The sequence below is a fragment of the Cyprinus carpio genome, chromosome B3 (genome assembly GCF_018340385.1).
Source record: "Cyprinus carpio isolate SPL01 chromosome B3, ASM1834038v1, whole genome shotgun sequence".
In the NCBI taxonomy this organism is placed as follows: domain Eukaryota; kingdom Metazoa; phylum Chordata; class Actinopteri; order Cypriniformes; family Cyprinidae; genus Cyprinus; species Cyprinus carpio.
The window spans coordinates 29,768,208-29,784,542 of record NC_056599.1 but is presented as its reverse complement, the minus strand read 5'-3'; the positions used below and the strand labels follow the sequence as shown (position 1 = coordinate 29,784,542).

Here is a 16,335-nt window from a genome sequence, read left to right as displayed (position 1 = left end):
ATATTATAATTATTATTATTTTTTATTAAGTTTAAATTTAATTAATTTTGTTTTTAATGTGTTTTTAATAGCCAAGACAATAAACACCTTTTTGATAATCGTTCACTGTTTTTGTCACCAGAGGTGTAAAATACTTGAGTAATTTTACTTGATTACTTTTATTTTAGGGGATTTGTACTTTATTCAAGTACAATTTAAACTGTTTATTTGTACTTTTACTTGATTACATTTCTGGAGAAAAAAACAGAACTTTTTACGCCTTACAATATTTTTTCATCTTAAAAAGTACATTTCATTTTTGTTTTAACTTATGCACAATAAATATGGTAAACAGAAGTTCAAATGTGTCTGCTTGACGTGAGAACCAATGATCATTGTTTTCATGAATCAAGCACACACATTTCTACTTCATTTGTGACTTTCATCAGATAAATGTCAGGCTTCAAAAGTTAATCAAATCTGAAGAAGCATATTGAGGTAGCATCTATCATGTTTTGATAGAGCCATTATCTGTGTAATATATTGGCTGAATGTACAAGATTGAGTGCAAATAAATCAGTGATGAGAATTTAAATACAATTAATATTTTTGTGGGAATGTTATTATGTTACAAATCTCCAAAAAAGTGTTTAAATGAACATTGCATGTTAAATAAATTGTAATTTATGTTTAGTGATGTTCTTACCAGGTAATTGATAAGTTGTATTTATAATGTCATTATATGACACACTGAGTAGCAATTATGACTGTCAATGAATATTTATTAATCTTAATAATTGCATGATTTGCTCATTAATTAATCTAAAAAAACAACAACCTCTAAATGCCCCAAATAAACAATAAAAAGTTTAATTTTCCTTTTAGAACAGGGGTGGGGAATGTTGATCCTGGAGGGCCATGTCCTGCAGAGTTTCTCCAACCCTGAGAAAAAAAAAGAAAAAAAACCCTATACCTGTATCCTGAAGACCTTGATTAGCTTGTTCAGGTGTATTTGATTAAGGTTGCAGCTAAACTCTGCCCTCCAGGTTAAACGTTCCCCATCCCTGTTTTAGACAGTGATGTTGAATAGAAAAAAGTGGCCTTTCTTGTATTCTGTCTGGAATATGTTTTAGCCTCTGTATCACATCTTGCTATTCCAAGGAATAGTTCAACCAAAAATGAAAATTCTCTCATCATTTACTCTCCCTCATGTCGTCCCAGGTGTTTATGACTTTCTTTGTTCAGATGAACACAAGAAAATATTTTTAGTCTGTATAATGCATGGGTAAAGGACCACTTCAGAAACCACACAAAGTGAACACGACGGTCAAATTTAAAATATTGGTATTTTTATTTTTCATTTTTTTACATCCCAAACAAATAAAACACTGAAAAAATAAAATACATTTTTATTATAAAACTCTTAGTTTGTGTTCATCGGATAAATGAAAGGCATATATATTGAATCGGCTAATGGACCTCAGCTTACTTCATAAATGGGCGTCAATGCTGCCATTGCCTTGAATGTGGTCTTAGAATTTTATTAAAAAATGAACAATAGTAGTTTGTATTTCATCGGATAATGAAAGGCTATATATATATATATATTATATATAATATATATATATATAATAATATATAATATATAATATATCTTATATTATATATGGATGGCATGAGGGTGGAAAGGACAGTTTCCTTCTAATCCCTTTCCCTGTATTTGTGTGTGTTCCACTGTGCTGCATTTTAATTGTTGTTGTTGCACTAGATGTATGTGTTTGACCATACATCTAAGATTGCATTTTGTTTCATTTTCTCCCTTTAACAAAAATTCTTTATATCCGTTAGAAAAAAACTCTACTTTTTTAATACTTGAGTATGATTTAAACTGGTACTTTTTTCCTTTACTCAAGTATGGTTTTGGCCAGATACTTGTACTTTTAATTGAGTAAAATTTTCACTGAGTATCTGTACTTTCACTGATGTTTCAGTTCTTTTTACACCTCTGTTTGTCACATATTAAAACAAAATATATTGCAGCATTTTGTTGTTTTAATTATTTGTTGTTCATTGTAATGTTTTTTTTTATATATAAATGTATATATATATGTACATATGAATAAATTGATACCTTTATCTAAACATTTTGAAAATCTTATTATATATATATACCTATAGATATATATATATATATATATATATATATATATATATATATAATCTATGAATTATCATATATATATATATATATATTATATATATATATATATCTATAATATATATATATATATATGATAATTATTAATAACAGTAGTACATTTTGTTTAATGTATTTTTTTTTTGTAGTTTCTTTTTGTCCTGTATTTGTGTGTGTCTGTGTGCCTGTGTGCGTGCGTGTGTGTGTGTGTGTGTGTGTGTGTGTGTGTGTGTGTGTGTGTGTGTGTGTGTGTTAATATTATTATGTAAATAAAAATCATAAATTTCATTGAATATATCATTTGGTATGTAGATATACTTAGATGGCAGATGGTCAGGTGAGTAAATTCAACGTTTGTATTACACCTTGATTTTCACCTTGGGATTGTTCACCCAAAACTGAGAAGTCATTACTCACCCTGAAACTGTTCCAAACCTATGTGAGTTCGTTTCTTCTGCTAAAAACAAAAGATGATATTCTGAAGAATGTTTGCACCCAAACAGGTAGCACTGTCTTTCACAGTATTTATTTTCATATTATAGGAAATCAATGGCTACCAGCTACTGTTTGATTATCAGCATTCTTCAAAATTTTTCGGCAGAAGAAACTAATTCGTACAGGTTTGAAACAACATGAGGGTGAGTAAATGATAGCCTTTTCTTTTTGGGTGAACTATCCCGACTCTTTTACTGGGGCACAATGCATAAATAGAAGAAAAGCATGTAATGAAACTTTAGTTTGTTTGAATTATTTAAAACATGAAGGATGATTTAAATACTAGCTGAAGCGAAAATATCCCGCGCATCCTTTTCAGCATGCACCTTCTTGTGTTTCTCCGCCCACAAGGGCTGTTCGATTCCGAAATTTTTGGAATCGAGTCCGATTCTGATTCCTGCTTCTGAAATCGATTCCTCACTGTCGTTTTCGAATCTTTTCCGGTTCTTTTTTTTTTTTTTTTTTTTTTTTTTAGATTGAAGGAACCTAATCTCACCATGATTATTGCAGGATAGGTCGTAGAATGTATTATTCTCATAATATGTAGCTGTATTTGTTTTCTTTCAGTTTATTTTCGTTAATTTAAATGAGTGCAGCCTTCGTAGGATGCAGCCTTCCGTTTGAGAAACTCCCATAGATATGCTTTGTTGAACTGAAAAAGGCTCTAAATGAGGAGTCGATTCCCCTTGATGGAATCGATTCCAGCCTGTGGAATCAACTCTCGATTCCCAAATGCACCGGAATCGATTCTTTTTGGAATTCTCTACTTGCAGTCGGATGACAGTTCAGAATACGCCCCTGTATCTGAATAGTTTGAGGTAACTACCAAGCTGCTTATTGCTGTTAATGAGTAGTATTTAAATGTGTTTAATTCAAGACAATCTGTTTTCCATTTACGCTGACTGGCGATTTCTGTTATCTTTTTAACTTCTAAAAGAGTGCATGAGATCTTAAATATAGTATCGTTTGAAGCTTGTAGTGCTGTTTTTGAAACAAAATGCAACTACAGAAGCGTCCTGAGAGGACAAATATCTGGGCTACCTACATTACGTGAATGTTTCGAATCTTTTTTCCATTGTTTCACTGCATTTCTGTTGTGTTTCTACGATGTAAACACGTGCTACAACGTGCTACAAGTTGTTACATTTTTAAAAACGCGCCTCGAGAACCTCCAAGGGTGCATCAAAATGCCTGAAAAAGGACTTATGTTTATTTCTTTAAAAACCAAGGTTCTCATGGTCTTAGAAATTCTGCATATATACTAAAAGTATAGATCACAAAAAGACTGGATATGACTGGGAACCCTGAAGAACATTTTGCTGTTACAACTTATGAAATCCCACTTTAATTATTTTAACTGTACGTTGTTTTAATCTGTGGATAGTCCTAGTTTATTTATTTAGATGTTTATGACAGAAAGGCATCTGCTTCTAAGCAATTTAATAGAATATTCCATGAATTTACCTGAACTGTATACATTCAAATGAATTAATGATATGTATTTTGTTTTCATGTGTGTAATCCATTTTGGCTCACTCTCACATATTCACAGTTCAAGTGATTATATTTGCAACATTATACTTCTACAATACAAAGAGCACAAAAAATCATTAAATAAATTCTTATCGTGCAACAGGAGATGGATGGAGAATTATTTACCGTTTCAGAGCAGGATTGTGCCAGCGCATCTGAATCTGGCTGGAGGAATGAGACGGGAAAAAGGAAAGGAAAACAAGGGGAGAAAAGAAAGATGAATCAACAAAATAGTAGCAAGAAGAAAATAGCCAGAAGTAAAAACTCTAGGCTTCCAGGTAAGCATAAACCGATACCTAGAATAAATATTTTTAACTTTTGTTTCTTGAAACAGTCGGTGATCTAGATTGTTCATGTTTTTAATAAAATTCTAAGACCACATCAAGGCAATTGGCAGCATTGACGCCATTTATGAAGTAAGCTGAGGTCCATTAGCAGATCCAATATAACATAACATTTGCCCCTCATAGACCTGAAGAAGATGAATGCTGAATCAGTTATGAAGCAGATTAAGCCAGAATGTGAACTGAAGGAAATCTGCTCAGAAACTGATTTTAATGAAGATGACAGAAAGAGAATGAAAGAACAAAGGAAAAAGCAAAGATGCTTCAAGCAGAGTAACAACAAGAGGCCATTTTCACACCAAATGTCCAGTGTAAACAGGCAGACCAAGAATAAAAATGACACGGGTAACTAATGCTTTAATACTTAGGTTTCTTTTTTTCTTCCCAATAATGTCATACATTTTCTATAATTTTTTTGTTTATTTGTTTTTTTTTAAGAGTAATTTTGTACTGTTTTTGTATGATTGTGTCCTGAGAAAATATTCTTCTATTCTATTTTTTTTTTTTTTTTAGGGGTAGACCTAACAAAAAACATCAAAAAATCAAAAAAAAAAAAACAACTGGCTGTTCGTTGTGGAAAAATGGCAGGTTGTCTGTACAGAATAAAATATGACAATGGTAAGTTTTGGGAGGACAAAAATAATTATTTATTGTATTTATTTTTCACATTGTGAGAAATTAAATTGCAGATGTAGTTTTTTAAAGTCAGATTGAAATGAGATTTAACTAATGTAGAGTGTCATTAATAAATAAACACACATACACTACATGTCCAAAAGTATTGGGACACTTCACTATTACACTTTGACTTTAATTACATTAGCAGTTTTCATCCGTAGTCCCTTTTGGCAGGTTGATGTTAAGGACAGGACAAGCAATATTTATACACCAAATTATGAACAGAGAGAAAATATGAAAACAGAAGGAAAACATTATATTGAAATGCAAAATTACAAACTACCATATCCATATCAAAATTTTGATGGATCAATAACCATATTTTCAGTTTTTTTCGAGAAACCACAGTGTCCTGTTCAATGTTTTTATTCTTTCAGCTCTACTGGGAGTCTATTCGACTCATGTGTTCCTCTGAAAGCAAAAAATAATTGACCAAAGGTAGTGTTTCTTAATGGCATGTTACAGTCACCTCTAATACTGGCTTGTGTATACCGTCCTGTTATCTGATCTATGTAATCCTTAAAAACAGGTGGAGCTAAACCATTTAAGATCTTAAAAACAAGTACCAAATCAGCAAATTGAATCAAATGTTCCCAACTTAAAATAGAAAACTTAGTTAATATGCTACAATGGTGAAAAGACCTTTGTAAAGACTTTATAAAGAGTTTGTACATCATTTCAACTGGTTTAAGAAAAGACCTACATGTTTGAGTCCAGGTAGTCACACAATATGTGATATGGGGAATAATCATTGCATTCATGAATTGAACTGCTGTTACATTGATCAAACTATTTCTGATAAATCTGAAATTCGCTAAATTAAATTTCACTATATTTACCACTTTCTTCACATGTTTTTTTAAAAGAAAGTTGATAATCTAATAATAATCCTAAATATTTAAATTCATGTACTACCTCAAGTTTTTGTTTCTGGACAAATACATCTGCATTCACATCATAGTCTGGCATTTTAGTAAAAAAACATACAAGCAGTTATTCTGGCATTAAGATGTAAACGTGAGTTGATAAGCCATTGTGTAACTTGATTCATAGTGTCAGTGAATTTCTGTGCAGCCTGTTGTTGACTTTTTGCATGTACATACAACACAACATCATCCGCATACAATTGACAAATAACATCTGGAGGATATACATTTGGTAAATCATTTACATGCATAATAAACAATAATGGGCCTAAAATAGAACTTTGCGGAACTCCAATATTATAATCCAAGTAATCTGATGTCGCATTTATAACCCGTACACATTGTTTTCTATTTTCTAAATAAGATTTAAACCACATAACGGCCTCAGTTGAAAAATGTTAATTTAATAACACAGAAAGTAAAATCTCATGATTTACAGTTTCAAAAGCTTTCTTAAAATCCAGGAATACAGCACCAACTACACCTCCTTTATCCATCAAAGATTTAATATTTTCCAACATAAAACAATTTGCCGTTTCTGTAAAATATTTTTTTCTAAAACAGAATTGCATAGGGTGAAGGGAAAAGGCACTATTATTACGATATGTGATTATTTGCTCCGCTACCCATTTTTCAGCGACTTTCAACATTACTGGGAGAATACTTATTGGTCTATAATGACTAATTTCTGTATAACTTCCAGATTTATGAACGGGGTAATTACTCCAAATTTCATTGCAGAGGGAAAAATTATCAGTAAATTAATAATCTGAGTTAGAAGTCTGGTAAATAATTTTTATGAGTTTTTAAAAAAATAGTGTCCAATCCATATTTATCTTTAGCTGTTGAATTTTTAAGTGAACTAATTATTCTATCAACTTCTCTATTTTACACCTGTTTAAGAGTAAACTTGGACAAGACACTATCCATCAGTGCAATACATGGGATATCCGGACAATTAGACTTAGGCCCAATCCCATTTCTACCCCTTAGCCCTTCCCCTTTCCCCTACCTCTCCGTTTCGCGCGTTCACGTGAAGGGGTGGGGTGTCTCGATTCTCTTTTGGTTGGAAGGGTAGGGGTAAGGTGAAGGGCCAGATAGCCCTTCAAACTAAGATTTTTCTGGACCACACTTCAAATGAAGGGGTATGAATTATTTCAGCATAAACTGGCTTCAGCAGCAACATGGCTGCCCGAGCGAATAAAAAAAACACATAAATGTAAGCATTATTTGCATTAATAAAGATTTTAATGAAAAGTAATCATTTGTTTTATGTTACATTCAACCGTGTGTTCATATTTACGGTCATGTTATTCAAAGAAATGTTCGCTAAAGTTTGCTAACCTCATATCATTACAGACTGATCAGGGCGATAACCACCATACACATAAGATTAGAAATCGCTAACTTTTTACTCAGATATTGCCAATTCAAGAGAGAGGAGAGAGAGAGCGAGATGAAAGTGTATGTGCATCTCTCTTTACAATAGGATCTTTCACAGTAGTTTGAATAACATCCATTAGAACATTTGTATCCCTTTCAACACCCTTTTGAGAAAAAAATTTCTTCCCTCTTTATATCTTCTAATTCCCTCTTTAAATGATTCAAATCATGTTTTTTCTATTTATAGTCAGTTTTCTTACTACAAAAGTTCAATTATGATCTGACAATCCTGTAATCATATTAAAAGTACGTGATCAGGTTTATTTGTAACAATTTAAAGAGCAGGTCATATGGTATTTTAAAGTGTCCCAATATTGTATTGGAGTCCCCTACATCAGGTTTAAATGCATCTTAGGTCAGAAAACATTGTAATTTTCTCAGAATATACATTTAATATTAGAGTCATTTGCCAATGATTAGCAAATGATTCGTTTCAAGCAAGTTCGGAGCAAGCCCCTCCCTTCCTCAAGCCTACTCTGCTCTGATTGGTCAGCTGGCCAAACCTGTTGTGATTGGCACAGAGATGAGCCCTTGAGCTAGTTAGCCAGCGCTACCATTGACAAAGCACCTTTACATAAAACAATAATATAGTCAATCCGTTCTTATAATGACATAAAATACAAAACACTCATGCAAGCGAATCGTGCCCACAGCTAAAGTTTAGCTGCTAAACTGTGAACACTAGGTGGATACGTTAGCCGAGTGCTAACGTGACTAACTGATTAAACAATACAGTTTGTAAACCAAAATATATCTACCGTAATGTTTGAAGAACGACAGACAAAAGACGCTTGGTCTTAACTTTTAATCAGAACGCAGAACAGTTGTATCACAGGAGCACCAGCCGAAATCACTCATCTCTCCCGCATTAACCCTGTAACTGCCAGTGCAGCACAATAAACAGCAGTTTCTCAATTATTATAAAGTCTGTATGTTACACTACATTCTTTATTATTAAACAAAGTAATTAGAACAACGTCAGTCTACAATAATCTACATATTCTTAGGTTCACTGCGAATTTTTAGAACTACTTCAGTAAGACAGTAATATTGTGCTTTACCTGGAAACCTAAAGCTGCACTAGGTATACATCACATATCGGCACAAAAAACTGATATTTTGAGCACTCAATTGAAAATGTACACCTAACGTATCAATCGTACTACTTACAGGTCGTGGTTCAGAGAGCTTGTTAGTCCAAATTAATAAGATTAGAAGCCAACGAAGATAAAAGCCCAGATTAGAGAAGCAGTTCTTGATAAAATGACAAGCACACAACAAAAGGCTTGAATTGTATTTCTGTTGTATCCTTGAACACCGCGTCTTTCTCAACATGATGTGAAACGCACTAATAGCAAAAGTGTTTGTGGGCAGATCAGACTCTGTTCGTATTTCGCGGGCAGGCGGGGATTATGCAAATGTGTTACCCAGTGACGATATACCGGTAACAGACAAAAGATTTGAAAATGTAACGAATCGTAAAGGCGACTCTGAGTCGACTCTCTCTTTTGAGAGACAATATCTTTATTTATCATGCAGTTTTTTGATTAACAACTTTGCAGATTGTTTTCATTTAAGGATAGCTACGTTATAAACTGCAAAAGAGATTTTTCAAAAACCCATATGACCTGCTCTTTAATAAATTTGTGTTTCAGACGATCTAGTTATTCTTGTGGGTCCTTTTACAAGCTGCTTCAGATCAGAGTTACTAGTTATATCTTTCAATTTCTTCCTTCCAGTTTTATCTAACCTATTTACATTTAAGTCTCCAAGTAGAATAACTTCTTTGGTAAAATCACATAATTTAAGAAGCATATATAATTTATCATAAAATTCTTTTTTTTTTTTTTGCTGAAGGTGGCTGATAAACTGCTATAATTATAAAAGACATTTGTGGTGAAAGAGAAACATCTAAAACTATACATTCAATATCAAAGTTATAAGCTAACTGTAGTTCAGTACATCAAATACTATCCTTAATATAAAACATAATACCCCCACCTCTACCCACCAACCTATCCCTTCTAAAAAATATTAGAACCAGGAACGCACAACATTGCTGATGAAGTATGATGAAGAGTTTATCCTTCCATTTTTATAAAAAATCTCTGTCCATGTGAAAACACAAAAGCATGCTATGAAGCACTGTCAAGATCATGCCAAGCCAACAGGTGGCGATATAATCTCAACTGTAAAGCCATGTTGTCTAATCAGAAGCCTGAAAAAGTTTCCAGTAAGAGATAACAGCACGTGCTTCGACATCACAAGCCAAAATCCCGGATTTCGCTGTCTACACGATAACACTGCAACCTGAGTTTTTGAAAATCTGGCAGGAGTTTTCAAAAATGTTCGGTTTCAGTGATCTGGTGCTGTGTTTGCATGTGGATGAATGGCCAAACTGCATAGAAAAAGCTGCGGTTTTGAAAATACCTGTGTTCGTGTGGACAGGCCCTCAGTCAGACATAAAAAATCCTAATTTGAATTTGTGACAAGATGTTTCATTTCATCACATTTTGCCATAATTGTATGAATATTTAAATGAACACCCAATAATCCTTTTCGTTTGGCATCAATGTCCCACAGAATGCTTGCGTGGTTTACAGTTTAAAAAAGTTTCAATTGTCTCTGTTTGAAATTTCCGGATTTACTCTGTACTAAAATCTCACCTCAGAGCTCATTTGATTCAAAATTTGCGAAGAAGACACAATCAGCACTTTTTCCTATGGTAAAGCTTCTACATTTCTCAAGTCTGTCCTTAAAGGCTGTGTAGAGCCCTGGTTGCTCTGCATCACCATATCGAAGCACTCACCCCTCACCCGATGAGACATGCCATCAACTAATCCCTGAGCCACAGGAACTGTCGAGACAGCCACCTCCAGATCAATTCCTGGATGCAGAGAATCCAAGTAGCTCCGCAAGACACCAGCCAAGCACCCGCCCTCCATCCAGTGAGGCACACCACCAGCAACATGCGCTATGAGGCCACCCAAATCGACCATCATTGGCCCAGCATCCAGATGTATACAGTCAAATTTGCTCTGCATCACACCCACAAAATGTTCACCAATTATTTAGTGAGATATACCGTCAGGAGCACAGGCACACCCAAATCGTCCATCATCGGCCCTGGACTCAAATGCACCAAATCCTGATTTCTCTGCAACTCTCCAGTGAGGTAATCACCTTTCACTTGTTGAGGTGCACCATCCGTAGTAAATGTCACTGGGGTATTCAAATGAGGTATAGTCAGTCCCGGATTTAGATGTACATCTCCCGAGAGTGGTATCAGAGTCAACAGGATATATCCAAACACACTTAATCTTTCTCCGATCTGTTTGATAAATCTACCGATGTCGTTTTAATCGCTGTTTTTACCAATTTGCCCCTTCATGCACAAATATAGTCTTATAAATTATAAGATGTATAATCCGTCTTTGGTATGGCATTGATGTGATCAGTCTCTTCCAACCACATAGACGGCTGATGTATCATGACACGGCTGCATAGTGTAATGTCCATCCACTGAGACTTTAACATATATTGTTTATAACTATTGTGATTTTCAATGCTATTTTGCTGATAGTACTTTGAATTCAAGTACTACCCTCTGCCATCTTGGATCTTCTTCATCAGGCACTGATGTTGGACAAGAAGGCTTGGCCTCACAATCTCTGTTACAGTTCATCCCAAAGATGGGGTTGAGGTCAGGGCTACATATGTGCAGGCTATTCAAGTTCTTCCACACCAAACTCATCCATATCTTTATGAACCTCGCTTTGTGCAGTTCGGCACAGTCAAGCCTGGTTTAAACTTGTACGAGGGCAAAGGTCTGCATGGTTAAAATGATGTCATCGGGAAGTGGGCAGCCGTGCGTGTTGAGTAAGTGAGGCCCCAATTTAAACGTGGCAGTGTTCACGGTATTTTTTGTAACTTTGCGCACGGAGCCGCTTCTGAAGATGCACAGCTTCAGTGCGACTCTAACCAAACAGGCACATCTTCACTGGCATCTTTATGAATTGGAAAAAACAGGGAACAGAAAAGAGCCTACCTCAAACTGTTCTCCTCAGTTGGAAGCATAGCATTGTGCAAAAAATTTTGGTACAGTATCCTTAAGCATTAAGTTTCCCTTCACTGGAATTAAGGGGTCTAGGCCAAATGCTGACAAAACAGCCCCATGTTTATGCACACAACACTCTCTCTTCCACTGAACTTGCAGTTGGACAAGTAATGTTCTCTTGGTATCCATTAAACCCAGACTCACTCATCAGACTGCCAAACAGAGAAGTGTGGTTCATCATTCTGCAGAACAGGTTTCCTCTGCTCCAGAGTCCAGTGGTGGTGTGCTTTACACCACTCTATCTGACTCTTAGTACTTGATGATGTGAGGCTTGCATGCAGCTGCTCACCTATCCAGATCCATTCCATAAGCCCCTGCCACAGTTTTTCTGCTGATATTAATACCAGTGGAAGTTTGGAACTCTTCAGTTATGGAATCAACAGAGCGTTGGCGACTTGTATACACCATACTCCTCAGCACTTGACACATCCGCTCTGTGACTTTACATGGTCTTTGCTTTGTGCTGCCGCTCCTAAATGCTCCACTTACAGTTAACAGTATAATATCCAACAGGAATGCAATTTCACAAACTGGCTTATTGCAAAGGTGGCATCCTATCACAGTACCACACTTGAATGCACTGAGCTTTTAAGAACCACCCATTTTTTTCACAGATGTTTGTAAATTCATGGCTAAGTGCCAAAGTGTCTCTTTCCCTCTGTATGTGTTAACAAACCAGAATTTATTATTTAAAATATGTGTACTCCATTTATATGTTCTGTATAATGTTTATTTGTCTTCAGGAGAGAAGTGTATTTCATGTAAAGGGAAATGGTTTACGCCCGGACAGTTTGAGGAGTTTGGAGGAAAAGGGCATCACAAGAAGTGGAAGGGTAGCATCTATTACAAGCCATCAAATGGCCTTCAACAAGTTAAATTGCTGAAACTCATACAAGTATGTATTCAGCTAGTGTGAAGTCTTGACGAGTTTATTTGACATTTTTATGAACATATGTAAACTTCATCTTATTTAAATGAACTTTCCTTTTTCTCCTAGAATGGGTGTCTTTCAGAATTTGGACAACTGAGAGAGTCAAATAGACAGGTATTTTGTATATATTGTACCAATGCACGAGTTATAAGCCCATAGGCCATAAAACATAAATGATATCCATATGTTGTAGTTCAGCCTCACAACAGTGATTGTATTCTGTGGGTTATGAATCAACTTTAATATTTTTTTTACTTTGTTTTTTGGTTTTATAGATTACTTTTGAAAATAATCCAGTAAGTTACTAATATCATGCTGAGATGTTTTAAAATCACTACCATTGTATTTTACCACAGGTGACACAGACAGATAGAGACGGTGCGAACTCAGTGCAAAATGTAACAAGGAGGAGTGAATTAATTAACTCCTTAAAAGGTTTTCCAGAGTCCTGGAAAAGACTGTTTTCCAAGACTCTGGAAATACCTGTGTGTGGAATTGACAAGAAAACAATCCTGCCGGGTGAGTTTGAATCAACATTTTTATTTCAGGTTTATTAGTTAGTGATCTCTGTCTCACTATCACACTATCTAGTGTTAATTACCTGTTCTTCAGTTCTCTGATCCCCACCATACTTCCTTGAGGTTATTTTGCACATATTAAGCCAGGTTGCTGAGTCTAGATTGCCAATGAGCTTCTTCTCTCATTGTAAATGTTTTTATGTGGTTTTATGTTTTTACGTGGTCATCTACATTGACCCTAATGTGTTTACGCTTTCTACCACATACAGACAGTTCTTCGGAAGAGTCTGTATCTGTTGCTGAGAGAGTCAAAATGGTGAGATGTTTATTTATTGAGCAATTGGAAATTATTAGTTTAATTAATACTGCATGTGTATTATAATATGGAGAGTTGAGTTTAGCGTATAATGTAGCACAATATATTATTAAGGGATATAAATTGAAATATATACATTTATATTATTATTATTGACAAGATGACATAACTCACATTGACAAATTCTGCTCACATTCTGAGGTAGTGATTATATAAAAATAACCAAATATATCAAATTAATACAAATAAGTAACTTTATCTTTCTCTTTCTCCCTTAGTTAATGACATGTACCCAATTACTGTGCACAAATATCCTTCATTAACAAATGAAGCATTGCTTTAATCTTATTCTTTTTTTCGGCACAGAACAGGAGAGAATCTGTGATTTTAGCTGAAACTGTCAGTAAAAAGATGACAGAACCGGTAGAATCTACTGCCAATGCTAGAGGTTAGTGAGCTCTTTTATTTTCTGTCATGTAATTTCTCTTATTTTGAACTTTATGGATTTGCCGTATCATATTTTTATTTGACTATCTTTGGTCACTTTCATATCTCTTTTTTTTTGCTTCTCATTAGAATAAAAATATTTATAGTTGAACCGTAACCACTGGCCTTTGAAAACTCTTATCAGTGTCTGTTATTGAGTGGTACAAATATTTCTTTATTTCCTTTGGGTTTTAACAATTCAGACTTTGTCTAATCTCTTATCTCTTTGTCCTTCCCCAAACTGATTCATCTGCACCTCCCACTGATGCTACAGAACCTGCAGTATCTCCTGTCATAGAGGAGGCCAGTCAGACCACAGATGAAGCAGCAGCTCAGCTGAACTTCAGTGATTCTCCTGCTGAATGGCAGAATCCTGTTGTTTCTGAAGAGACTGAGAAGACCAGCCAGATGCAGCTATTTGAATTTCTGGCAAACCAGTTTAATACTATCAATAACACCCTACAATCAATTGATTTGTCTTTAAAGAAGCTGGTGGAAAAACAGTCACAAAACACACTGCCTCAATACATCAGTCTAACTCCTGCTGTTATTGAAAATCCCCAGATTAACTCCTTAGTCAAGAAGGAGCAAATTACGGAAGTTTTAAATAGTCAAGTAGACTAAAGTTTGACACCGAACAAATTAGGGGTAGTACTGAGGCTATGATTAAAAGTATATATATCTTTATTAGACAATTATTACACAAGTTTGGTTTTAATGCGCAATAGCCAAGAAAATTAACACCTTTTGGTAAACTTTTTTTACTGTTTTTGTCACATATTTAAAATGTGAAAATCTCAGTTTTATTTTATTTCAGTTTTTTTTTTTTTTTCGTGTCATTTTCCAGAAACAAAACTGCATTGAGGTTTCAATCCACATAGACTCATCATAAAACCATGAAAAATTTACAGTAAACTATAAATGTTCCTGTTTTGTCTCTGGGTCAGGTTATTAACAGGCAAATGTACCTATAATCACTTTTGATCACTCATAATCAGCTTTATTAATTAGATATCATTACAATGTATAAAAAATTTTAATATTCTGGGACCCTACATAGAATAAGTTGTTTGGAGGATGGATGGATAGGATGTTTCTTATTTGAGGATTGCTGTACAGCTACAATCTTTCCATTGCAGCAGGCATTGTTTTTCTCAATATGGGATGCAGGTGGCAGTGTTGTACAGAACCTCTGTTTTTCTGTTATTCTTTATAGACCTTTCACTGTCAATGTCCAGATACCTTAAAAGTAAGATGTGTCATTTCTGTGATTGCAAAAATAAAATAGTTTTAAACAGTCTGACCACCCTTTCTGATCTCCACTGATAAACGAGTAGCCCGTCTAAACATATGCCATTGTAGTATACATACCTTCTGTTTAAAAAAAAAAAAAACACAGCCAGATATTTACACTGTTTTGGAAATTGCCCTAAAATGTGTTATTTTTAGTTGTCTTTATTATTCTGTTTCAGGTCATTTTAAATAGTAAAAAAGTAGAAGGTGTGCATCTTTTACATGTTGTCGATCGGCCTACAAGAGCAACTGGAGAAACAGGTAGCCCTCATGTGTGAATTTCATTTTACTGTTCCTCAATCAGATTTACATCAGCATATTCGCATAACAGTATTTATCTAATAGTAGAAACATACCATACTAAATTTGTATTGTTAAGTGAATCAAATCACATTTAATTTACTTAATAATATGGTTTAAATTCATTCTCTTTGTCCTTCTCCAAACAAAAGTTGCACTACAGTTTGTGCTTGCAAAGATAATTTGACTGCATACGTTTGTTTTTGTTTTTTTAATGTTTAGTCATTTTGCTTCCATATTGTAAAGTACAGTAAGATATCACATGTTTTTATTTTAGAAATATATTATCATACAAATGCTCCCCGTTGCAAAAACGTTTGAATGCAGATCAGATCAGAGTGAATATATTAGAATAAAATAAACATTGCCTTATTATAATAGTGTAAATGTAGGTCACGCATGCACGCGCTGATAGCTCCGAAGTAGCAGGAGCTGCTCTGGAGCGGGTTATGTTCAGAGAATTGCTATGACTATTTAAATACCTTGAAAAGTTATGTTTTTGCAAACCGAAAGCTGAGTTAATCCGCTCACTTACCTCAAACATAAGCAGGTATGCCACATAACCTGCTTTCTGTTATATATGTAGCCTATTTATGTGTGTACTGTATATATGGTTTATGAGGACACAAATGTGTAAAATGACTTGGGTACTACAATGTAAACATAGTTTATGAGGACACTTCCTGTGTCCCCATAAAACAAAAGGCTTAAAAAACATACAAAAAGGTGTTTTATCAAATTCAAAAATTGGCAGTAGTTTTCTGTAAGGGGTAGGGTTG

The 16,335-nt window shown here is 34.5% G+C and overlaps 1 protein-coding gene and 1 long non-coding RNA gene across 2 annotated transcripts; both read left to right on the top strand.

Annotated features, from left to right (window-relative positions):
* Positions 1 to 3,332: 3,332 nt before the first annotated feature.
* LOC109072376 lies at positions 3,333 to 5,078 on the top strand. Its single transcript, XR_002014673.2, has 4 exons — positions 3,333 to 3,489; positions 4,308 to 4,482; positions 4,675 to 4,893; positions 5,062 to 5,078. It is a non-coding gene; the product is annotated as an uncharacterized LOC109072376 (long non-coding RNA).
* An 11-nt stretch (positions 5,079 to 5,089) lies between these two features.
* Positions 5,090 to 15,263, top strand: LOC109072372. Its single transcript, XM_042720699.1, has 7 exons — positions 5,090 to 5,166; positions 12,456 to 12,607; positions 12,710 to 12,757; positions 13,000 to 13,162; positions 13,431 to 13,477; positions 13,844 to 13,925; positions 14,208 to 15,263. The coding sequence occupies exons 1-7, from the start codon at positions 5,130 to 5,132 to the stop codon at positions 14,585 to 14,587; spliced, it is 909 nt and encodes a 302-aa protein (XP_042576633.1). The 5' UTR covers positions 5,090 to 5,129; the 3' UTR covers positions 14,588 to 15,263.
* The last annotated feature ends 1,072 nt before the right edge of the window (positions 15,264 to 16,335 follow it).